Genomic DNA, 26,486 nt, shown 5'->3' with positions numbered 1-26,486 from the left:
GACAGAATTTTCATTATTGGGTAGTGTATCCCTTTAATTGTAATTTCACAATAAACAAAATAACCACAAACAATTTTTGACTCTTCTGATTATATAATTCATACTTTAAATGTGTGTTCATGCACAAACATTTACCTTACACATCACTAACAATAAAGCAAAATAATAAAACTTCGACAAAATAACAAAGACTTCAAACTTATTGATATGCTTTTTTATGAGCAAACACAACCAAGATAAAATAAATAATTCATTTCTTTAGGCATATCTTGAGATATGTTGGTGCCCTTTTCTGTTACATGACAGTCATCATATGGCTAATGTGTCATGAAATGTCAGGATATTTTAAAGAAATATTAATATTACTGTATTATGAAATAATATAGCAAATATATATATATTTTAAACTCCTCAATCAGTCATTGTTTGAGCACAAAACTTTGTCATGCATTGCTTGATTTATACCAACATTTTAAAATGCAACATCAATTACAAGAGCATACACACGGCTTACACGGTTTTGAGGGACTGTTCACATAATGTGGGACCATAGCATAAATGCAGGTGAGAAAAGCTTACGGTGCACAACAGATCTCAACAACACACTAAGAGGTCACAGATACATCTGGTATCAATGAAGCAGTGGGATTTCAAACATATCAAATAATATCATATCACTCATCGAATCGACCTTCCAGGATACTTACAAAGGAAAAAGGGACAAACTTGAAGCCCTGTCCTGTGTAAAATTTGTTCTGGAACTCCACCCTAGATGACAGGAAAACAGTACAAAAGAAGGAGATGTCAGGACATTTAATATCAAAAACACCTGTGGGGTTCTGTTAAACACCGTTTACTTACAGCTTTATTTACTGTTAAATACATTCGTGTTCTGCTTTTTTGACCTTTCATACCTCTAAGCTTTGCGGCTTAATTTTGTTTAAACATTTACACTGTGGTGAGTGTATTTCTCAATTTCTTGCCAGGAGTAAAAGGTTCTTTATCATCAGCTCTTAACTGACTTAAAGAAGATAATCCAGATGTTCGTATGTTGCAGCTTTAAAGAATACAAAAACATCACATTATCTTTCAAATGTAAGCTGTATTTTCTGTTTGCCTTTACACTGTCTCTGGATTTGCATAATGCACACATTTTAAGCATTCAGTATCTGATCCTAACACATACACACAAGAACATGTTATAATCAGTGATGCTGTCAAAACTGTATGCAGCATGTGATGTCTTCAGACACATTTTAAATGTATATTTTAATCATACTTATTGAAAACTGATTAAATAAGCTTTTGATTTCCAGACTACAAAAAAAATAGTACAAAAACACATGCCAACAGATCTGATTTCTGTTAAGGCTGTGAATCTCTGCTTCTTTCGCTCCATCGTTGTTTTATTTAAAGTATTTTTCATGATGTAATCACAGCACATTTCAAAGGAATGATATAATCTACTCAAAGATGTTACAAGTAAAGAGAGAAGATGGTGATTTGCAGTAAATGTAAAGAGTTGTAGAAGGGATAATTCCCCTTAGCCCTATTTATTTATGTGTTTTAATGACCTTTCCAATGTAAATAAAGCGATTAAATCACAAATACAATCAGCTACAACATTTTTTTATTTATATTAATGTTATATTTTGAAGACCCTCTGACATGATATTTGTCAAGACAGAAAAAATATTTGAAAGGGGAAGTTTGGGTGGGAGCTTTTTCTTTTCCTTTGGAAGAGTCAATAGCCTTAGCTATTCAGAACCGAGAAGGTCTACAATATCTGGACAACACTTTTTGTTATTTATTTTGTAGACCTTTTTATAGAACATACAATTGTATACGAGATGGCATTAATGAGTTTTGTCTATTATACTGCTGTTTATAGTGTATATATTTATTTATTCTTTATTTTTGTAAATGTTTTTGGGAGGTACAGTCGTGGCCAAAAGTATTGGCAGTGACATAAATGTTGTGTTTTGCAAAGTTTCTGCTTAAGCTGTTGTGGTGTTCATTCATATTGTTTATAGATTATTGTGCAGAGTGATCAGATGCATTTTAAATAATTGCAAAAAAAAGCAACTCCCCATATGGAGAACATGTGGTCAATCCTCAAAAAGTGAGTGGATAATCAGAACCCCACAAATTGTGATCAACTCAGAGCACTTATAAGGCAATAAAGGATCGCCATCAGTCATGTTTTGTCCCAGAAGCTAATATCCAGCATGCCTGAGCCAAATACTGAGGTTTTGAAAAACAAGGCTCAACACTGTAAATATTGACTCTTTGCATATATCATGTTTTTGCAAATATACGCCTTTAACACTTAAAAAATGCTTATCATTATTTTCCAGTATACCACAGAAACATGTGGAAAAAGAATCTACAAATTCAGAAGCAGCCAACTTTGCAAAACACAAAATTTATGTCACTGCTGATTCTTTTCACCACGAATGTATATGGTGAACATAAACATGTTTTTTTTCTCCACACACATATATAGTACATCTTTAGTGTAGAGTTTTGGTTCCTTACTCACTGGGAGACTTTTTGCTTAATCCATAAATATAAACAACTTGCATTTAACAACATACAGTATCTCACAGAAGTGAGTACACCCCTCACATTTTTGTAAATATTTTTTATTCAATCTTCTTATAGCCTATAGGCCATCTTTATGTAGAGCAACAATTCTTTTTTTCAGATCCTCAGAGAGTTCTTTCCCGTGAGGTGTTATGTTGAACTTCCAGTGACCAGTATGAGAGAGTGAGAGCGATAACACCAAATTTAACACACCTGCTCCCCATTCACACCTGAGACCTTGTAACACTAACGAATCACATGACACCAGGGAGGAAAAATGGCTAATTGGGCCCAATTTGGACATTATCACTTAGGGGTGTATTCACTTTTGTTGCCAGCGGTTTAGACATTAATGGCTGTGTGTTCAGTTATTTTGAGGGGACAGCAAATTTACACTGTTATACAAGCTGTACACTCACTACTTTACATTGTAGCAAAGTGTCATTTCTTCAGTGTTGTCACATGAAAAGATATAATAAAATATTTACAAAAATGTGAGGGGTGTACTCAATTCTGTGAGATACTGTATGGCAGGGCAATTTATTTTCAGTTGAGACAGCTCAAACTTTCATTTTAGTCTGGGATTAGTTTTAGTCTGGGACTAGTATTTCTCAGTATGAAAACCTTAATAGAAAAACATCCATTAGAGCTCTGTGGTCAGAGTAGCATGCATGCGAGTAAATCTCACCAGTGCAGTCGCAGGGCATGCAGAAATGCCGACAATCCCTCCATGATCAGTAATATGCACACTGTCAGTGTGGCGAAAGCAGAGAAGATAATTGATAGGCCGAAGAATCCACCCCCACTCCGGGAGGAGAGGCCGAGATGCATCACCATACCCCACAGCACCTCAGACAGCTCTGCCAGACAGACAAATGACATTTCAAAAAACATGCGGATGTTGTGAGGTTGTTAATGTGTGTTTCTATGAGTACTCACGAGCATGGGCCAAACTAAGAGCCCAGAGCCGCAGGTATGAGGCAGTGTTGGAGATGCACCCTAGGCAGTACTCTATAGTGTGAATGGCCTGATGAACGGCCACATCTCCAAAGTTAAACTACAGAGATGAGAAAAAAGATTCAGTTAATAACATTACGTTTAACTTAATATAAAATGTTAACTTTTATGTTAACTACTTTACTAAAAGCTCACATCATGTTTTTAATAAAAAAAAAACTTGTTTATGTTAAACAAACCTTTTAAGGAATAATTGAAATATGTTTTCTTTGAAGAGTCAATCACAAAAAAACAGACCACTAAAATAATTTATATTTTAATATCAATGTTCTATAATCACTGGATGTTTTTTACATTAAGATGTAGAGAACAGTAAAACACAAAACATGACTTTAGCTGGGTTTTCACAGGCGGACCACAATTATGTAGCCTCTCATTAAATGAATGTGAACTTATTTATATGTTTTGGACAGACCTGACATACTTGAGATATGCTTTCTGATGGCTCCCTCTTTGAACAGATAACATGCCTGATTCATCTTTGGCCAAAAACTAGTTCCATATCGATTTCGTCATCTTGATGTATAAATCATTTATTAATAATTTTATAAAGATTACCTTAAAGTGAAAACCATCTGTGATTATTTAAGTCTGTTTATGAAGTATTTGCATAGACTTTCAATGGGGATGAGATTAAAGGGAGCACACGTGAACTTAAAGAGGAGCAGCAACAATTTTTAATTAATAGATTTTACATTAAACTTAAAGGACAATATTTTACTAAATAAATAATCTAGGACATGTATTAAGTTTTTACATAGTTTAATATGAACACAAATATTGACAATATCTATAAAACGATACTTTTTCATAGTATAATTACTATGAACGATACTATACTATTACGATACTATAATTTTCATAGTAGTGTACCCCGTAAGATCACCTTAAAATAATATGAACTCTTTAAAAATTACAGCAGTGTGAAACCAAAGACTGTCAATAAACTGTAAATAATAATCTGAATTGTAAAGTACAATCCAGTAAAGCCAGTGGAGTAATATATTCTATATAGAATATATAATCCAGCTAGTGAGCTGACTATGTTCTGTAGCGTATAGGCTCTATTTTGAAAAAACAATCTTTTGATTTAATTGTAATTATTTCCCACATCCATGTTCCAGGTTATAATACGCAAAAGTTTAAACATGAATCTCTTAATTTTGAAGTAAGCAGTTATTCTTACCAAAAATAAAGGTGTAAACATCTAAAAACTGCACATGTAGGGGGCTACTCTTTTGGTCAAAGTTTTCAGACAGCTTTCAGAAAGGGCACCAGACAGTGTGAACACATGGACACTCATATCTCCGTGTGTAATAGTCCAATTGATTGAAAATTACAGGAGGTATGTCATAAAAAAAAACACATAAATTGTTTAAGACATCAAGTAGGATAATACATTGTTTTTTTCTTTTTATAATCTGAGCTCAAAGATGGAAGTGTGCTTAATGGGTACATGAGCTTAATAGGGTCATTTACCCTATACAACTATCCTATAATTAAATTTAGATGTACGATTGGGAAAAAAATAAGTAAAATAAATTGAAACTGGAAGTGCTGCTGGACTAGTGTTTAGATGCTGCCAACTGGTCTATAGAGAGAGAGAAGACTGATGCAGGTTCACTCTAATGATGATTGACCATTATAATGACATCTGCTGTTAACAAGCAAAATCACAAAAGAAACTACAAGTACAGTTACAAGACGACTTCAGCTTAGATACTGTATCTATATGAAAACAATTTCTTACCGGTTCCTCCTCTGAATGCTTGAGAAGTAGAGAGCAGAATTTTAGATATGTAATCAGAGGAAAAGAAACTTTGGTAATCATAAAACTGCAAGAACTGAATGAAAATAACTGATCACTAATGATGAACAAAACTGCAGTGTGTCTACCACCAAAAAGTATTTACTAGAGGTACTAAAATGACAAGCATATATACTGTAATAATAACTGGAAAATGTTTTTAAAAAATAGCATTCAACACCAGGTACTTCTTTATTGAGTTGAGTTCTAATAACAGTATCTCGAATCCTTGTGGTCCCTGTGTCTGCATTCATACATTTTTTATCTTCTACAAAAGGATCTGTGCAATTCACCACAAAGAATTAAAGCATGGGATTAACCACAGACTTTCACCTTGGTTATAATTCATCATTTTACCCACTTGTTATCATATATTGTGGTGATTTACTTCGTACCAATGTTTTGGATGGTTATACTGTTTCACAACAGAATTTCAAAACTAAAATGCATTCCAATCATATTCAGTCACCAGTTTGGGTAAGTGTTTCATCTAATCTTTAACACATCGATAATAGTGAAGACATTACTATTTAATAATAAAGACAGAAATGCTGTTTCTATCTTTAATGTGTTAAATTTTTTGCATTATGACAAATTTTCATATAGGAGCCATATTTTCACTGTGCATAATGTGTTGTCATTATAGCAGTAGCGAACCCTCAAAATATTATTTTCTATAAAAGTCAGCCTATTTTCCCTATTAGATATGTATTTTTGACTTCCTGGACCGATCCCCACCTATTCACTTAAGATTTCCAAGTCTCACGAGAGTAATTCAAGGTCATGGAGCAGCAGTTCTGTGATGTCATACGCTGTCTGCGCATGCTGCAAGAAGTCGAATGCGTGCTTACATCGGGGGCCTTCAATTAGGCTACTGCTAACAGCTCAATAGTAAATCAATGGGAGAGATTAATTTTGAGTGTTCATATCATCTTTCTAAATGGGCGCGCTTTGTTTTTGCTAACTTTCCGCCATCTGGGATTTTTTCACCAGCAGTCTCGTAAAGTGGAAGAAGCACCAGAAGTTGGTTCACCAACCACCATAAAACTTCAAAAGAAGAAGAAGAAATGCTGAAAACATCATTCAAAACAGCATGTGAATGAACTTTGTCATCAAGTTTCGGAAAAAAAAGAGAAAAGCTGATAAACATTGTTCAATCAAAACAACAGGAGGAAGACTTTGTTATCAAGTAATTTGATCATTAAACTGTAAGCTATTTATGATTTATTAGGCCGCAGTGCCTCAATTCATTCTGGTTGCTGATGTGCACAGCTGTTTAACTTATGTTGCATAGCTTTATTTGAGAGTGATTTTGACTGTGGTCAGTCTTAAATTTAACCTATTGTGCATATTTGCTGGTATTCTGTATAACAGTGACATTTTATCAGATAAATGGTAAACTTACTACGGTCAGTTCCATACCTTTAGTTCACTGTAATGTTACCAGTTTAATATTAAGATTTATTATTGTAATGTGAGAGTATTCCAGGCAGGAATTGGATCCACGTGCAGCATAAGGTTTTATTAAACAAAAAGACAAAGTACCAAATAACAGAAGAACAAAGGAAAAAGGAACTAAAATAATCCAAAGTACACCGAGCATAACCAATGGGAACAATATCAAACATTTAACGACAACAGACAAAGAAAACACTGGGGTTTAAATACACTGGGAACTTATAAGTGTGAAACAAGATAACCAGACACACCTGGGGAAAACAATTAACAAGAACCAATGAATAAAATAACTACACAGGACTACACAGGAAAAAACTACAAACCAAAACTACAAACTAAAAGTCCAAAAGAAAGGGGAACACAGACTGAATCGTGACAATAATAATCATAGTTTATTTGCTGAATCTCTGTTTACTGTCTGCTAGTGTAGTCACCGGTTTTCTTCGTTGAGAGTGTTTCATGAGGTGCAACAGATTACAACTTGCAAATGCACTGTTACCTGCAAATATAGTTAAAGACCTTGGTGTTACATTAGAAGAAGTAGAAATTTTTCATATGTAGCACCTAATCTCTGGAATAAGCTTCCTGATACTATTCGAAGGTCAAAGATGGACCCTTGTTATTTTAATACTAATACTAACTTTTGTTTGTTTTTGTCTTTCTCCGTGTAAAAACTGCTTTGAGACAACGAAACATTGTGAAAAGCGCTATAGAAATAAAACTGAATTGAATTCAAATCTACAGTATAATCGTTATTTTTCTCTTTTATCTGCTTGGCACATGATGTGGAGCAGAATGTTCAGGGCAATGTCAAATGTTACGACAGAGGATGAAAATATTTTGTACATTCCAGCGGTGCTGATGTTTGGAGTTAGTGAGTCAGAGAGCACATATGGTCTCACTGAGAAATTGCTCTTGTGTTTACAATTCTCAAATTACTGCAGCATGACAAATAATTTATTGTTTCATTAATCAGGAGCAGATCCACGGCTTACACCATTTCTTTTAGACGAATACACTAATCTAAAATCACTTATGTCAACAAAAGCTTCAGAAACGTGAATATACTGTATATATATACGTGTATGTGTATATATATTATATATATTCCATGTATAATGTAGGGACATCACAAGCTCCACCCACCTCATCTCCCTCCTCCTCCTGTGAGAGCTGGTCATGGTCTATGATCTCCGCCTCGTCCTCCGTAGGCCCGTTTCCAATCCGGACACCACCAAACTTCTGTGTGCCCTGTTGGGTGAGTCCGGTGGGTGAGCTGGTGCCTGTCTGCTCTAAAGTTTCTAGATTCTCAGCAGGTCTTGCTTCCCTCATCTGGGACTAAATACAAACAAGGTCTTTGTGGCTGTCAGCATGCCATGAACTGCCTGACTGAATGATGTGTGTGCTCTGGCTTTTTGGGGCACCTACCAAACACATGTGATATATTAGTCAAACATAAGCTAGCAGGTAGATCTGTGCACATTAGGCCGTGAGTCATAGCCATCCACCGACCATGTGCCTGCAGAACCCACAGGTTAGCAAAAAATGTATGTATATGTAGCTATGTGTTTTTGTTGTATTCTGTGAGCTAACAATATTTCTTCCAAATTTCAAATAAAAATATTGTTTCTATTTGCATTTATTTGCAGAAACTGGAGAAACAGGTGAAAATAACAGACAAGATGCTCTGTGTTTTTTCAAATACCGCAAAACAAGTTCATATTCACTTCAAAGTCCCAGTGAATCGCCTTGGAACGCGCTGCATTATTTGATGTGTTGATGTAATTTCAAATGAAAAACTCTGCGTAATGCTATTGCAGTTTTTAACACATCAAGACCGACCTACCATAGTTATATTTCCTAATCAAACAAGAAAAACAAAACACTCCATTGAACACACTAGCAGCGGATCTCCCAAGATGGCGCCACATTCAACGCGGCGACGTTGATTAACAAGCTCTATAGCGTTTTGTGATGTGTCATTTGAAGCTTGTTATTTACGTTGGTGAGTGATACTGGCATTTGTCTTCTCATTTACTCATCAAGGCTGCGATGTCTGATCTCTTCTATAGAGCCTTAACATACAATATTTTGTGTAGACTTGAAACGGGTCAGAGACGTTTTGTTTTCTCAGTGGATCGTGCATAAGATCAGCTCTGTGCTATCGTGTCTACCGGTGCACACTCACATGCAACCACTCGTGTGACACTGACGCAAATTTAAGACTTTAATGTTAATGTTTACACTGTCTGGATAATCTCCCATCTAGTGCACTATGCGTCATTCACCATGTAGGACATGTAATGTGCAAATAGCACAATATATAGCATAAAAAATGTGCAAACAAGTTGCTGAAATGAGGCACTGATTCAGCAGCTCTGATAGTGAAGGGGGCGGGACTCTTCCGATTCTAAAACTTTGACGAGAGGCAGATGTGTAGCGCACGTGCCAGATTGTCAGTGTTGAACGCTTATCTCCTAAATGCGAAATTTGTCAGCATATCAGTTTATTGACCTTAAGGCTAACTTATTTTTAATAAAAGGAAAAAACTTTCATTTTGATTTCATTGGGGCTTTAAAGCAATACAACAGTAATATTTGTACATGTATTTAGGAAAAGTTCAAAAAAATATTTTTATGTGATGACCTGGATTTTTATCACAGTTTTATTGCTCATTGGAATGCTTGATTATGATTGGCCAGTCGCAACATTTACAGGTTCGTTACTTCCAGATAACGTCCGCTCAAAACTAATAACACACAGTAACCAGGATGCAGCAAATAATTTTTACCGGTTTTTTTACTAATTAAATATAAATGTCTTTTAATAACATATATGACATTATATTTACAAATGATTAAACCAAATTACCTGTTCGTGACATTTGAATGTCATTTCTTACCTTAAAATTGAAAGTAAATGGCTTTTCCTCGAGTTAGGTCTGCATTCGGTAAAAATAAGATAATAAAATATTTCAAATTCACATTTTGAAACATTTCACATGTCCAGTTTTTTCTCATGTGGCAAGTAGCCGTGTAATAAGTAAGTTAATGTATATAAAAATAAGCAAAAATAAGCGCCTTCAGTGTGATACAAGACCCTCCGCATCGCGTCGGTTCCTGATCACACTGGCTGATCACAACAGGCGGCCTGTTCATTGTCTCTTACTTAATGTGTCTTGTCATGCTGTGAGTCTTTCACATTGCTGTTGGATGACTTTGTCACTCCTGAGGTTTGACTTTGTTGAAATTCAACAGACACTGGACTAGAATGGACACAATACATCTAACAAATTGCTACAATTGCTAAAGCTTTAACGGTAGGGGGCACTGTTACCCATCTTCTGAAAGACTACAGCTTCTACAGATCAAAAAACAACAAAAAATATTCTTGCCGTTTTAATCATTGTTCTGAATCTGATCTGAATGAAGTCAAAATCTTTGAAAAAAAACTACCCACATTCAAGGGGGGATAAATAGGCTAAACATAGAATAAATTGTTTTTTCTTTCATTTGAAATATTGTATGTTCATATATTTATAGATGAAAATATTCTGGGGGGGTCATCAAAGTTTTGAATAGTATTTTTTTTTAATGCTTGAGGAGAAAAGTTTCATTGTTTCGTTGCAGTTTAAAAAGATTTTCCAAACTGATCCATTCCACAGAATTTGGCAGATTTTTCTCTACAATTCAAGATGTGAAACAAATATACAGACTCTGTGGTCTCTGATCACAGGAACTCAGGATATATGCCTTCAACACAAAATTGTGCCTCATTATGAGTTTGAGACTTAAAACAACTAGCTTACCTGTAAAATGCTGCAAAAGACAATGTACTTTACTCTAAACATGGAACACAAATGATCTACTCCAGCATGGTAGGTGCCCCAGTGGGCCAAAACAAAGCTAGTATCTTCTCTACCACGTGAGCATTCCTACATAACCGATTGAAAATCAGGGCATTCATGAATTTAGACAAAATTGGCTTTTGTCCCATGGCATGCTGTTTGTTAGACAACATCTGAGGAAACAAAACGTTCACCATCTGGAACATCACATTACTACATGACCCAGGAGGACACAGTATTTGTTTTTCATGTGGGAATATTTGTGCGATATTAGACTTTTGTATTTGCCATAGAGAGTGAAACAAAACAAACTTCCTTTCCACATTCCATTTAACTTGCAGTGTGCTCTGGTTTAATGTTCCTGACACATGCACATATCAATTAAAAGACAGTTTGACTACATAAACATACCAAGTGTTTCTTCCACAGGTGCTGACGGCGCAGGATCATAGTCTTCACCACCAGCATACACGGCACGCACGCCAGAGCTATCAACACCAACAGAGACTGAATCCCTGCCTACAGACAGACAGACAAAATCAACTGATGCGTGGTCACAGGTGTATAACTGATGTATAAGCAAAGATAATAATATAAACAAGATGCACTACGGCCATTATAATGAATGGTAAGGAAAGCAACGCTCAACCCGCTTGCTAACTCGTGATGTAAGGAATACTGTTTCCGGGTCCAAACCTCCACTCGTTTCAATGGAGGATTATTTAAGCAGCCGTTTATGAGCCCTGTTTATTCATTTCACACAATTAATCAAAAGGTTTATAAACTCACGGTGTACACTACAATCTCCGACATCATGATCATACCTCACGCCATGAGTGTCCATCAGCATTTTTGTTATTTGTCAATGGCATCTGATAGAGCGGTTGGACGCGGAAGTGGTATATGACCTTCCTTATATGGTGGTGCGGACATCAGGCTTAACCCATTTAATCCCACTAGTCACAACTGTGACCAGTGGGATTAAATCGGTTAGTGGATATGGCCGCTTTAGAAAAGAAAGTCCCGCCTACGAGTAAAAAGAGCCAATTATCAATCAACAAAGACTGACGATTCTCTGGGCGGAGCTCATGTGAGGCGTTTGCCAGCCTGTGCTCATGCGCAATAGCTGAATCGACCTCAAAAAAGGTGATTTTTAGCACAATTTAAGTTTAGCAAACCAAAGTTATAGTACAGTCCATACCAGGTTTAATCATTGATCGGAAATATGCTATTTAATTGTGATTTTGTCAGCGATTTTAGAAATATCTGCCTTTCACCATTCAAGGAGATAGGACTGTTGACTTGCTATGACGTAAATAACTGTCCAGAGGCGTTGCAAACATGGCCGCCGAGTGGCACGACTTCTGTAAACGGACTTTGGTATAAATCATCAGTTTAACTGTTGTTTTACGTTTAATAAACCTGTGTGTGTGTGTGTGTGTGTGTGTTCATGTTTGTATATCCCGGTGGGGACCTAAACCTGAATACACACCAACACATGGGGACTCGTGTCACCGTGGGGACCAAAATTGAGGTCCCCAGGGGCAAAAAAGCTAATAAATTGTACAGAACAATATTTTTTACAAATCTAAAAATGCAAAAAGTGTTCTATGATCTTTAGGTTTAGGGATAGGGTTAGGGATAGGGGATAGAATATACAGTTTGTACAGTATAAAAACATTACGCCTATGGACTGTCCGCACGGGGATAGTCAACCAAAGCCTGTGTGTGTGTGTGTGTGCGTGTGTGTGTGCGTGTGTGTGTGTGTGTGTGTGTGTGTGTGTGTGTGTGTGTGTGTGTGTGTGTGTGTGTGTGTGTGTGTGTGTGTGTGTGTGCGTGTGTGTTACCTGTCCTCTGTACAGGGGTTTGTTGGTTGGATCATTGTAGTTGAACAGACACATATTGATGAATGCTATAAGCAGACTGGGAGCATCTTTGGAGGTCACTGCATCGTAAGCCGTCCACTTATAAAAGATGAGCAAGATCAAATAACCAAAGAGACTGGTCATGAACACAATCTCTGGGATGAAACCCGTGTAAATGTTCAGAGGTTTCTTAAAGTACCTAAAGGACAAATGGAAGAAAAGGAAAAGCACATTCAGAGAAAACAGATTTACAGCCGTTACAGTTACTGTTAGCAGAGTCTAAATCAGGTTGCTCCACACACTTACAGGTGATTGAAAAGGGAAAGTGTGACTCCAAACAGCATGTGGATGACTCCCAGGATTACCGACATCTTCATCTTGAATGAGTTGAGGAATGTCAGCTTATTTGTGGCAATGTTCCAGATCTAAATCAGAGGTACAATCAGAATAACTAAGATGCTGAGGAGTTTGAAGCTTCTGTTGAATGTCATAGTAATCAAAGACATAATAAAAACTTATGACATAAGTTTGGCTGCTATGGTCAATTGCTGCGTTACACCAACAAGCAAAACTCCCTTGTATAAACACACACAAGTGAACAGTGGATGCACTTTTTTAGTGTCAAAAGAACAAAACGTTTACATTTCTTAACACATTTCAATGGTTTACGGTGTACTTGGAGTACAAAAAGGTTATGTTTTTAGTAACTTAAAAGCTCTAAAGTTAGACATAGAACATGAATCAATGTCAAAAGGAATTGTGAAATATCCATTAACTGTGCCTGTTATTCACAGGAATCCACTAGATGGCATCACGTTTAGTCATTTCTTATTAATATACAAGAGAATCAAAAGCATAAAAGAATAAAATAACCACATGCTGAAGTGTCAGTTAAGAAAAAACACTAGTACACAGAGTACTTTATTTGAATCATTGATGAAAGAATTATATATATATAAATTGAACTTAAATAAAAAAATATTGAAACATGTTTGTACTTGATGTAAGTCGTAAAGTTTTACGACTTTTACGTAAAGTTTTACGAAAATCGGTTGAGAAAAACCGCAGCTGCACTATTCACTTGTATGTGTAAGGGAGTTTTGCCAGGACTGTAATGGTGGCCCAGTTGATCCAGCAGCCAAAACATGGTCTACTTTATTTGTCTGTTATAATAACCTGGGAATTTTGTGACACATGTAAAGATTAAAGATTTCATAAGGAAATTCACACTTCATAGGTCTCATTGCCATACATGTGTTGTCTAGGGTGTTTCAACGTTTGTAGTTTACCTGTCTTTGTGTGTAAATGTGTAAAATGTGTCATGTGACATACAGGGTCAATGCCCAAAGGATAGGGGCCACCAAACACTCCAGGAACAGCAGGATCTAACTGAAGAACAGGGTTGCTTTCCAGGGTCTTGAACCTACACACACACAGAGACAGAACAATTGTAAATTTGTGTTATACTGTGTTGTCATTATTTTCAGTCGATCCAGCTGTTTGATACTGCTTCACTGTTTAACTGATTGACATTTTAATAATCTGAACGTACGTCCAGTTCGCGCTCTCGTAGGTAAACATGGGTCGCACGCTCCAGCCAGAGCTAAACATGTTGAGGGACTTAGAGAAGCAGTCATTATATATGAGCCCGGTGTAGACAGAGAACATCCCCATCAGAAGTATTATATAGCGGCCTGCGAATACCATATTGAACATCTACACACACACCAAATGGGAAAAGAAAAAAGAGAAAATATATACATTTATTAGCATCAAAGATAAAACCACATCACATGAATTTACTAGCAAATAGCATCATTAATATTCACACAAATTATGCATCTCTGAATTAGTCTTTGTTATTACACAGAAGGAGACTATACTGTATAATACACTGGTAGGTTATAGACTTAATGAACTAATCAAATTATATTTTTCTGTTAGGTGATAATGTTTGATAAGATGACACCTCATTGTCGCTCTTCTGAGCGAGCAGGCGAGTCTCTCTGAGGACGAGGTAAAGAGCCGCACATGTAATCAGCACGCCGTGACCCATGTCACCAAACATCACAGCAAACAGGAATGGGAATGTAATGATGGTATAGGGTGCTACAAAAACAATACATTGAAAAAACATCCAGTCATACAAGTGTGTGACCATAATGTTGCATGAGAGTTAAAAGCTGACTGCATATTGTTGCAACTGAATTGTTAAGTTTGACAGAGTTCAATGAAAAATGTAAAAAAAATGGTGGTACCCGGGTTGATTTCTCTGTAGGTTCCAATCCCATAGGCATCCACAATGTTCTGAAAGCCTGATGTAAACTTGTTGGTCTTGTTGTAAGTTGGTGGAGTCTGTTTGGTTTGCATTCGGTTCAAAATGGAGGGAACTGTGGATCCGCTACGTTCCTACAGAAATGAGATATACAATTTATAAACACATTTCTTGCTTAAAAGATCGTTTTTAGAGTAAATGTCACACATGGAATAAATGACTAAAACAAATCCCGGCAGACGTCATTGGCTAAAATAATGGTTATTGATAAATATGACTTACTGTTCCCCTGCGCAGGGCAAACTGAATGGAATCGAGGTCAGATACAGGGCACCAGACCTCAGCGATCAAACATTTCTGTGTAACGTCGATGTTACAGAGGTTCAGAGTGTGATAAATGGCCTTCATCTTCCTCACTTTAATAAACCACACACGTATGGTTTTAGCGGCCGCCTGCAAAACCCTCTGCCGGTGGTCCTCGGTTTGATTCAAAACCTATACAATGACAAACAGCATCTCTCTGTCTCACTGATCAGTGTCACTTTCAAAATAAAGACAAAATGAGTTATATGATGTAAAAGATATATTAAGATTATCATAACAAAACATGACTGTTGTGTCAAACAACGTAATATTTGGTGACATAGTACAACACTAAATATATGTTTTGGTGGTCTCGGTTTGACAATAGATAAGAAGTGAGGTTTTAATCACTGAAACACTATTTTTACTGAGACACCATTGGATCATATACCATCTGGAGGTCATCAATGCGGGTGTTGACGCCGGCTGCCATTTCTTTTCTCTCCTGAGGAGTCTCAGGGCAGGGGTACAAAGACGCACGGAACCTGTAGAACAGCATCAAGATTAACACTGTCTGAATCATAATAATAAATAACAAGAGGTAAAAAAACACCTCTTTAAACTGTGTAGCATACCCTTCACAGATCTTTCTCACTCTGTTCTTCAGCTGGTCTCCTTGGAAGAAGATGATAAACACAGACTTGTGCACCTGATCTCCCTGTGTCAAAGAAACAACCATAAACATCAATATTTACTCAGTTTAGTGTAATCCTTGGTGTTTTATAACTATTGGGTCCTACTGGGTCAATTACCCAAATACAAATGCATTCATTTATCAGAAAATTGTAAACTATGCGTCCCAAATCAGGCACTATTCTACGCCATTTTGTAGCATAAATAGTGTGATTAGTGCGCTCACATTGAAAATTCTCAAAAAAGAAGTGCACTTTAAGTTCCTGCACAGTAAAATCGCCAGTGTTAAAAAAGGTCAAATTAACACTCACAGTGTATATGTAATCCACACTCTCACTGTGAGAGTTAATTTGACCTTTTTTACACTGGCAATTTTACTATGTGGATGATGCACTCATTCAAACGAAAATATGAAGTGTGCAACTCTCGACACTTCGCCCACTAACGGTCGCAGTTTTGCCATTTTGTAGCTGAAGGGAGGCGAAGCTATCAGACATTGCTCGAGCAAAGTTCTCCTGCAGAGTGATTACACTTAACCGATGGTGACTGAAGTCATGCTGGACAAAACAAATAGTAATTAACTACATTAAATTTACAATGTAGAAATTGATGATATTGACTTGCATTATGTTGTGCGATTGATGTAATTTGCTCTCATCTGGGAAACCAAATATACTTCCCGTTAGTATAAAACCGTTAAGTATTCCATTGGATGATAAGACCCCTCCTTAATTTCATACCCTAGATGGTTGAGTGCATAGTGTATAGTTTAAAGGGGTGATTTAAAGCTGTTTCATGCATTCAGACTTCTTTACAATGTTAAACATGCTGGCTCCTCATGCTGAACATGGTCAACTTATCAAAAAGTTGGACACATTACGTAGTATTTCTGTGCTCAATACACTCCCCCAAGGTTTGTATAGGTTTCGAAAAGTTTTTTTCGAACATGAAAAACCGTTACATTAACACTTTTCTTAGTCCCTTATTGGGCAATTCTCCCAGAAAAGAACGCTCACGGCAAGGCGAAAGAAATAGCCCACCCACGCGACAACCGACGACCGATAGGAAGACCCGTCAAGATTGGCTGCGCTGTGGGCCTGCAGCTGCAGCTCGTTACTCTTGCGATAGTGAGAGAAGTTGAGCTGTGTTTGTTTGTTCACTGCATTTCAGTGAAGAATGTTGTATAAACGGTGGATATAATGCTGGATTTGCAGATTGTTTGAAACTGATAGATGGAGCGATCCCAGAGCTTAAAGATGCCGGACATGAACCGCACGCGGTAAGTGAAACTAAGTCATATGTCTGCACTGTAAACATTTTTGCTGTAGTTATGCAGCTAGTTGCCAGTAACTTACTGTAGATTTATATTGATCTAATTTATTGGCAACAGTTTGTTCAAAGATAAATGAATATTAAACATTAACAAGTCTTTATCGTTACAGAAACAAAACGATAAAATAACAGCCTCATGCAAAGCATTCTGGGAACCAGAAATCCACATAAACCTTTTTCTGCTTTTTTTCTCATTTTGGTTCCCAGAATGCTTTGCATGAGGATGTTATTTATAGTTTTTTTCTGTAAGGATAAAGACTCGTTAATGTTTAATGATCATTTATCTTTGAACAAACTGTTGCCAGTAAATTACATACAGTAAATGTAAATCTACAGTAAATTACTGACAAACTGCTGCCAGTAATACTGTAATTTATACAGAAATTCTTTACAGTGTGTGTTTAGTTGGCAATGGGCACGTACGTGCATAACGTAAACAATACCAACTTATAGTGAATCAACAGTTATGCAGGGATAATGAATCAACAGTTATGCAGGGATAATGCGATGATGTATTGTGTGCTGGTGATTTAGTTCATCTACCCCGCATACGCAATCGTAGAGCTGTATCTATCTTTTATAAATGTGATCAAACTAAATACTCTTCGAAGATACGAAGTATGCAATACTACTCTATAGGTTCTCAAGATTAATTTGAGATTGGCAGAAACTGCGTGTTCAACCGGACCTTTAAGTGCATAGTGTATACAGTAGTAGTATAGTAGTAAAGTCATTTGGACTATTGACACTGACTGTGGTGGGGTCCTCAAGAGGGTCCTCAATCTCTGCCTGTCGTAAAAAGACATTTCCGCGGCAGACTCTCCACAGCATCCTCTCAAATGTCGGGATTCTCTCACGGTTTATAACTCCAGCCACAAACCTGGAGAAAAAATAAAGAGATGTGTTATAACTAGAGTGCATGCATGTGCTCAGCTTTACCCTGATTCTGAATTTGCTGTATTTAGTGGAACTGAGGATGAAAAGAGCTTAGATGACTAGATTTGTGTCAAATATAGTGTATAATATTTTGTTTAAATCAGAATAGAATATAGCCAAACACCGCTATTGTTTATATTGGTCATAACTGTTTAACTTGTTGCAATGCTCATTTGAGAAACGTTATTTTTAAACTTGAATAATGTGTTCAATAGCATATTGTTGCTGTTGAATGAAAACTGCTAACAGGAAACATAAAATGTTACTGGTATTAATATCAATAATATATAATTACAATATAATATAATAATTGTGACATTTTATCATCATCAACAGCATGTAATGGAATCTGATGCCAATACAAATGCATAACGAAAAAGGTAATCCAATAGAGTTCTTTAATAAATCCACGAAAAAGGGGCAGGCAGGGGCTACTTATGCTTTTAGGGGGCACACTAACATGTGTCATGATTAATTTTCAGTCATTTTTCACTGTCATGTATTACTGTTTTCTCTAAGTAAACTAATAAGCTAATAAAACAAGTTCAGCTCAAATTAATGTTCCATGGTCATTTATTTCACAACACATTGTATATAGTAAAAATAACAATGACAACAATAATAACATTTAGGCACTTTTCTGCATCTTAAATGTACATACATAAATGAAAAACTACCCACAAACAAGATATCCAAAAATCAACTTAAGCAGTCATCTTAACATCAGTCACATTATCAGGTATTTCCTTTACACAAAGAAAAAAAACATGAATTTCAAAATTTTCACATGTGATATATGTGGTTTTGGCACACTTTCATGTGAATGCCATGTTAACTAAATACTCATGTAAAAACTCATGTTTTTCACATGGAATTTCAGGGTTACAAACGTTGTCTTACTGCACAACTAAATCACCTTGCTGATGGGTCCTCTGTTCTATTGGACTTTCTTCATTCTCTAAGCTTTTGTGCATTTCTGATTCTGACATTAATGTCCTTAGAATTTTTCTCTTCATTTTAACTGCAAATGGAAAATTATGAAAATGTGTAAATGAATCCTAAAGCTCGACTCTCAAATACACCACAAGTAATATACAGGACAGTATAGAATAAACTGTATTGATTACTTGAACTCTGCTACAGAGGTGGACGAAGTACACAACTTCCTTACTTGAGTGAAAGTACAGATACTACTGGTCAAATATTACTCCACTACAAGTAAAAGTTGTAAAGACAGATGTAAAAGTACAGAAGTACGTGCTTTTAAAAGTACTCAAGTATTAAAAGTAAATTTCCTTTATGTCAGTTGTGCATTGTTTTATTGTCTATACCTTATGCATCTGAAGCAACCTACTGAATACACAGAGTAGCTCACAGTATCAGTTGTATTAAAGGAGTAGTTCACTTCAAAATTTGCCCCCATTGACTTTCCATAGTAATTTTTATTCGTACTATGGAAAGTCAATGGGGGCAAATTTTGCAGTGAGCAACTCCTTTAAGAGCTTTATATGTTCAGCACATATATGTTTAGTTTAGATGTAATCCTGTATGATCATTTAGCCTAATTATCCTCATTAGCCCCCTAGGCCTATATGTATTTATGAGCAGTGTTCTTTTATTTTGTATATTCCCATTACCAGTTTTAGCAGCAATTTACCAGTAAGTAGTAAGGTTCTTGTAAATAGTCAAGTGTAGAACCCATGTTTTTGTTGGATTATTACCATTTGTATTACCATAATTTAACTACAAACATAAACTAGTATAATGAAACTATGGTATTTTTAGTTGCTGTGGTTTTACTAAAGATTATTAATTTGAGTATGGTTACTATATATAGAAAATGGTAAATTTGTGGATACTGTGGTTTTACTGCAAATATCATCCCTGTTGAAAAAAACAATGAATTTTTGAATTAGAATGAGATTTTTAAATTAAATTCCTCTTTGTAGTGTGTTTTGGGTTTTATTCCAATAGAATTTACCATCCCACCAATAGAATCCATCACATACAAGTAGACAACAAGTATCCATAGTACAATTCCCATTATAACCATTAAATCCATTACATTTTATGTTGTATTTTGGGCAGGGTTCTATAGTTTTTATTTCAACAGGAATACTTAAACTATAGTTACTTCAGTAAAAACATCACATTCATTTTCCAAATCGCTTTAAATGATATAGCAGCAGATCAGAAGTTAACACGCACGCGTAGCTCAAGGTGTATATGCTTATTTATAACGATCATTTTCATGACAATGTTTCAACGATCTTTGACTGATCGTAACCCACAGATGATTACACCACACTTTAACATGTGCCTTTTTCGTCTTTTATTGTTCTATTTGCCTTTTTAGAGCGCTATCGACAATGTAGCAGAGCCTACGTTTACATTAGTTTAGCGGGGAAGATCCCAGAGTTGCCAGATTTGCGTAAAACAAATCTGCCAAATGGCCATTCAAAGCTTGCCGGAAAACCGCGAGCTTAGAAAAACTGAAATACTTGGCAACGGTAAAAGGTCCTGGCAGATCGCAAGCCAGATAAATTGCGCACACAGGAAACCCCGCTGCACAGAAACCATTTTCTACTTTTTGACCTTTTTTAAATGTAGACAGTGGAGTAAAAAGTATGTTATATGTCTTTCAAATGTAGTGAAGTTAAAGTACAAGTACTCAGAAAAAATAATACTCAAGTAAAGTACAGATACTCAAAACGTGTACATAAGTACAGTACTTAGGTAAATTTACTTCGTTACTGTCCACCTCTGCTCTGCTAATTCCTTGGGAATTACAGACCATTTATTTTAATTATAAGGCAAAAGTGCATTTTATCAAACATTCACCCCAATAAATGTAAGTTGCATTTGATCTCATTTCATTAACAAATAAAATTTCTTTAGGGTGTTACACGTTCTCTGGCAGCAGCTGATTCTTTGTATAGGCACGAGTCACGACTGCTTTATATGTAGATTTAACATGCGCAACACCGGAAAATATAGGTCAGTATTTTAATATGGATGATGTGTAATGATATGCATTTTCGTTATATTTATACAAAATATTTCCATTACCTGTATGATGTAGACGTAATCTTGCTAAGGCGCACAGACTCGACATTGTTTGCGTTTTGCCTGCGTAATCTTCCTTTTGGCACACAAGCATCGTTACTGCCACTCGCAGGACAAACTGTGCATTGCACCCGAAATTGCTCGGTTGTGGTAAAAATTCCAGAAACGATTCCAGATTTAGGGGGGCCAGTGGGGTGCCAGGTGTGCTGACACAGGGGCACCCCCCTAGAACCGCCCCTGAGTCTCACACTTCCATGTAAATGCGGTTTTCTGCGTAGCTGGTTTATTACTATGCATGTAAACACGTGAAAGCAGGTTTCGTTTTAAGCTGATTTTTGATAGATATCCGTTTATTTTGTGCATGTAAACGCACTCAGTGAAGACTCCAAATAAAGACTATGACTGTATTTAGACTTTGTTTATCCTAATCCTAACAAGCTTTGCTCACACCCATCACGTAAAATATTTTTTGCAGTCTTTTTTAACTGGATTGCAGTTTACAAAGTATTTATGTTAGTAACAGACTCACCCCAGTCGCAGTGGGGCTCCACGGCCTGCCTCACTGGGGTCCAGCAGAGATGATGACTCCTCCAACAGGTTGGGATCCTCCATCTACAGATAAAACAATATTCTTGATGTTGATCTCTTGTGTTGTAATTATCATTTTGCAATGTCATTTTTTTGTTCATTGTTTTGCTTGCACATGGTCAGGAGCAGACCTCATCAAAGAACTGCTGTGTACGTCTGAGGATATGCTTGAGTTCGGTCAGCTCCAGAAAGTTCTTCTTTAGAGCCTCCTGGTTTGTGTTGATCTCTTTCAATTCATTCTCGAGTTTCTCAAATGTTGCCTGCCAATTAAGGATGAAAATATAAGCGCACAAAAACATACCCAACGTTTTGTACAACCCTGGAAACCAAATTATGATGAAAAAAAACAGAGAAAAAGATGCAACAATGTCTCGATCCCCGTTCACCCGTCATCACCGGAGCACTACATTTCCCAGGATCCCTCACTGCTCGTCACACTGGGCCTGCACCGTGTCCATCATCAGGGCACCTGACTGCCATCACCTCATCATCACATGTGTATATATATATTCTGCCTTGTCTGTTAGTCTTGGACAGGTATTCTCTCATGTTAGACATGAGGATGTTGCTGTGTTCCTGTCTTCTTCTATGTACTTGTTGGATTATTATTAAAGACGTTTATTACTATTCCTGGTTCCTTGTGTATGTATGGTGCACATACCGTTACAAATACGGGCTTGGAGATGTCACCTAAAATATATTAAAACATCTCATCTTACATTATACTTCAAGTTTTCCAGAGCCATGTAATATGCTGTGTAAAGATTAAACCAACATTCAAACCAATTTAAATCCTGGTCTCAACTTTAACTAAAACAAATATTTTAAATACAAGCATAATGATGAAAATATTTGCCTCATTATCACCGAAATGGCAATGTTGGGATGTGTCAGCTCTGACAAATTAAGATTTTTGTCAGAAAATGAATATCTCTTTTAGTTTTTTGTAACTCCCCTGTTCTATAATGACAATAAGAGCATATAGATTTGAATTATTGTTTTTATTTTGGGGTAAAATGTGAAAGTAAATGATAACTCACCTCAAGGTCAATCATGTCTCGTGGGAACGGGACTTCAGGATTCTCACCGGTATCCATAGTTGGAATGTTGGCTTTCTTAATCTCCTTCTCAACAAACCCTACAGAGCACAACACCAGATATGATTTAAATAAAGGAATTAACTTCATTATATGTGATCTTGTTTTTTGCATTTAGTTTATAAACTCTTATTTTGAAGTTCTGTTTTTGTTTCCTCTCTTCCCTTTGTTAACACCGGTGTCTTGTGACCCCCATTATTTTGTGTACTTATAAGGCCTCATATTGGTCTTGTTTTTTGTCTGGCCTTCTTTGTCTGGCTCCTAATGGACACACTGTTGTGTGGGTGAGTTTTTTATTTACAATATATTTGCCTGCATTTACACTTAATAAAATAAAATGCCCAAACAAGAATACCCAAAAGAGTTATACGCTTATAGGTCTCAGCGCGTGTGTGTGTGTGTGTGTGTGTGCGTGCGTGCGTGCGTGCGTGCGTGCGTGCGTGCGTGTGTGTGTGCGTGTGCGTGTGCGTGTGCGTGTGTTGATCCACTCACTGAGCTTTCTGTCCATCTCCTCACAGCGTCTCACTTCATTCACAAACTTTCTCTGAAACACGTTCACATCAGGGTTGAGCTGCAAGAGACAAAGATTTTACTTGCCATCCCATGGATAATTACAGACAGAAGACAGAATATAATAAAAAAGGAAAGAGGAAACTAGTATCTGTAGGCTACTCACATCTCTAAACTGGACCATACCAAGCTCTCCCAGTTCACTGACACAGCAGTAGGCTGCTTCGGACTGGAGGAAGAGCTGGGCCAGAGTCATCTCCTCGCTGCGAAACAACTCCCCCATGATGCTGAATGTCACAGTATCTTACCCCAGAGTACGATCAGCCTGAAAGTGTTACGAATGAATTAGACGTTATACTTGGCTCCTTGATAGATTATATGTTTATTAATTTCATCAAATGTTTCTGGAAATACCAAACCCGTTGTGTTTATGGTTACATATTTATGGCTATTCAAAACTACACATACAGTGGTAAATTCATTAAATTCGACTTCTTTTAATTCAAAATGTTCAACGTACAAATTCAACATTCTGCTAGCTATCTCAATTTGATTATTGCGAAGTATTATTAACTCTCCAAAAGATGATCTAAGCGCTACAGCAGTACAGTTGACGCATCGACAGCTGATAGGCTGATTATAGGGTGGACTCAGTCAGCCACCTTTGCATCTCTGATAACTGATTGGCTGGTGAGCTTAACATCCCTGGAAAAACTGAACGCTGATTGGCTCAGTAAGGCTTGCATCTCACCGACCTGGTTGGCTGATAAACTCAGCATCCCCGCATCTCTGCTGCACTGTCCTTCATCCCTGAAGGACGCCATTGTACTCTCTCAGTATATCCCGCACTAACAATCATTTTATCAGAGTTAATGATGTTATATTACAATCTTAACACGCTCAGGCTCTCGTGCAGGAGCTGTAGGAGATGCACGCCACAATTACGCTTAAAAATAGACCAGTGACATAAACCAGTTAATGAAATAAAGCTCATGTAGTCGTATTATCAGCGAACCGGAATTATTAAATCGGTGGTTGCATAAATAGGCTAAATATAACAAGTGAATAAATACATTGGACAGACTGACGGAAATTTCCCTCAAATTCTCATTCAATCGTTTCAGAGAAAGACTGCCTATTTATTTGTCGATTCGAATATAAATTAATATTTAGGTCCCCCAAAATCTATCAAAAGATGCTGGAGAAAAACATCACCGGCTCATTCTTTCAAGCATTCAGTAACGTTAATTCAATTATTTTAGCCCCCATTCACCTAATTCATGCACACATCATCGCATTGATAAGGTATTTAAAGTGTAAAAGGTGTAAACAGCTAAATGAGATATGAAAATATGAAATGTCTTTACCGTGCTGGTTGTCCTCAGTATCAGATCTCTTCACCTCTGCTATTATCATCAGACCTCCTCCATGACGTAACGGCTGATGCAGCCTGAGAGTCACGTGATGGGATTTGCTGTTTGCGTAAGGAAATTGATGCTTCTAAACAGTCCAAAAGACCAAAGATCAGGTTTTTAGGATGTATATTATGCGTCTTTTGATATTAACATAATTTATTCCAATAAATAGGCTACTTTTCCCGCACTAACAATCAATATATATATAAGCTATATAATAATAATAATAATAATAATATGGGGGTCAAAAAACACATTCGCAGAATGCAGTTTTTATTTTTCTAGTCAACTATGAATAGGCTACACTATTAATATTAAAATATTGATTTGATGTTTTTACTTTCTGTATTATTTGTTTCTCTGCTAAAAGTGAATACATAAAAATAGACAGCTCTATCAAGGTTGGGTGTTACTTTACTGATAAAATGCTCATTTTTGTTTTATTTTATAAGTCATTTTAGATTAAAGCATTTGCTAAATGAATGAAGGTAAATGTAAACCATGATCACCTGACCAAGCAGGTCTAGCTGGTCTGTCAACCTGTCAAACTGGTGTTTAGATGCATGGTTTACCTCTAGTGCTTTAAATGACCACTAGACCAGGCTGGAGAACCAATTAAATCATATATACAAAGCAAATATTTAACAACAATGGATTGCCCATGCCATCTTTAATAGCACTGTAAACCTTGGAATTAAACAATCAGGTGCTCCTTGAAATGTTATTATTGGAGGTTGAACAGATATTTACCACACATGTTTGAGTTTCTTTGGTTGTTCGCAGGTATGCTTTAATCATAACATTACATAGCTATCATATAGATGTCTTAATTTTCAGAACATACTGAATTATTATATTTTCTAAAACACAATACTGAAAAAGTATGAATACTGTAAAAACTAACTGTTGAAATTGTACTGAGTCCAGAGAATAAACACATGGCTTTACTTATTTACCTTTATGTGTTTTTTTTAAACCTTTGTATTCCTAATAATTGTCTCTAGCTTATTAAAAATGTTTACTCTTTCATTACTTGACCAGCTGAATTGTTCAGAAGAGATATTTAACCCATGTTATAAGCTTTTTAATGATCTAATACAGATTGAACAGTGTTTGTCTATGTATTGTCTTGTGTTGTGCAGTATAACATGCAAATGTGTGTGCTGGTGTATAACGGTGTTGAGGTGAGAGGGCAGACCTTACAGGAATGTGACACAGACCCTGTAATGAACCTGTACATATTTAGAGTTAAGGACTACCAGAAGTTAGAAACACACACATCACCAATTCACATTTATAGCAACTTGGTGGAGGTTTATTTAGTCATCCAAATCCACAAAACTGTTACAGTATATATATATTTAAAATACAATGGATGTTAGCATCAATTATTCTGCATATGACAATAAAACGTAATTCCATCAGTGAGCGATAAAGCATGTGTACACACGCACGGCCCCACAGACAGAAGCTAAGTTAAAGTTATTTTCGTTCTTTTCCGTTGGATAGTCTTATTGATGTGTTGTCTGAGGAAAATTGGCCTTTATGGATTTGACAACCCCTGCAGCTCTGAATCACATTCCAGAATTCGCTGTGTCTGTGCCTGTCTACACACATCTTCTCATCTGTAGATCTGCACTGTGCCAAAGAAAAATGTCATAGCTCAGATGTTGCTTTTTCATACCCCAGAG

General features: G+C 36.5%; 1 protein-coding gene across 2 annotated transcripts; it reads right to left on the bottom strand.

Annotated features, from left to right (window-relative positions):
• atp6v0a1b (ATPase H+ transporting V0 subunit a1b) lies at positions 1–24,847 on the bottom strand. Of its 2 annotated transcripts, none has more exons than XM_057322159.1 (22): positions 24,748–24,847; positions 23,547–23,705; positions 23,363–23,441; positions 22,814–22,911; positions 21,905–22,033; positions 21,715–21,797; positions 17,937–18,063; positions 15,794–15,876; positions 15,610–15,703; positions 15,138–15,350; positions 14,839–14,989; positions 14,550–14,689; positions 14,133–14,296; positions 13,913–14,003; positions 12,887–13,005; positions 12,563–12,779; positions 11,127–11,234; positions 8,015–8,206; positions 5,354–5,371; positions 3,526–3,643; positions 3,275–3,446; positions 1–768 (listed from the first exon to the last, which is right to left on the bottom strand). In XM_057322159.1, the coding sequence occupies exons 2-22, from the start codon at positions 23,661–23,663 to the stop codon at positions 675–677; spliced, it is 2,607 nt and encodes an 868-aa protein (XP_057178142.1). In that variant the 5' UTR covers positions 23,664–23,705; positions 24,748–24,847; the 3' UTR covers positions 1–674. The 2 variants fall into 2 exon arrangements, with proteins under 2 accessions (XP_057178142.1, XP_057178143.1); XM_057322160.1 differs by having other exon boundaries at positions 8,015–8,119.
• Positions 24,848–26,486: the final 1,639 nt, after the last annotated feature.

Source organism: Triplophysa rosa, linkage group LG23 (genome assembly GCF_024868665.1).
Source record: "Triplophysa rosa linkage group LG23, Trosa_1v2, whole genome shotgun sequence".
Taxonomy (NCBI): Eukaryota; Metazoa; Chordata; class Actinopteri; order Cypriniformes; family Nemacheilidae; genus Triplophysa; species Triplophysa rosa.
Note: the sequence above shows the minus strand (reverse complement) of the source record. Positions and strands in the feature narration are given on the sequence as shown.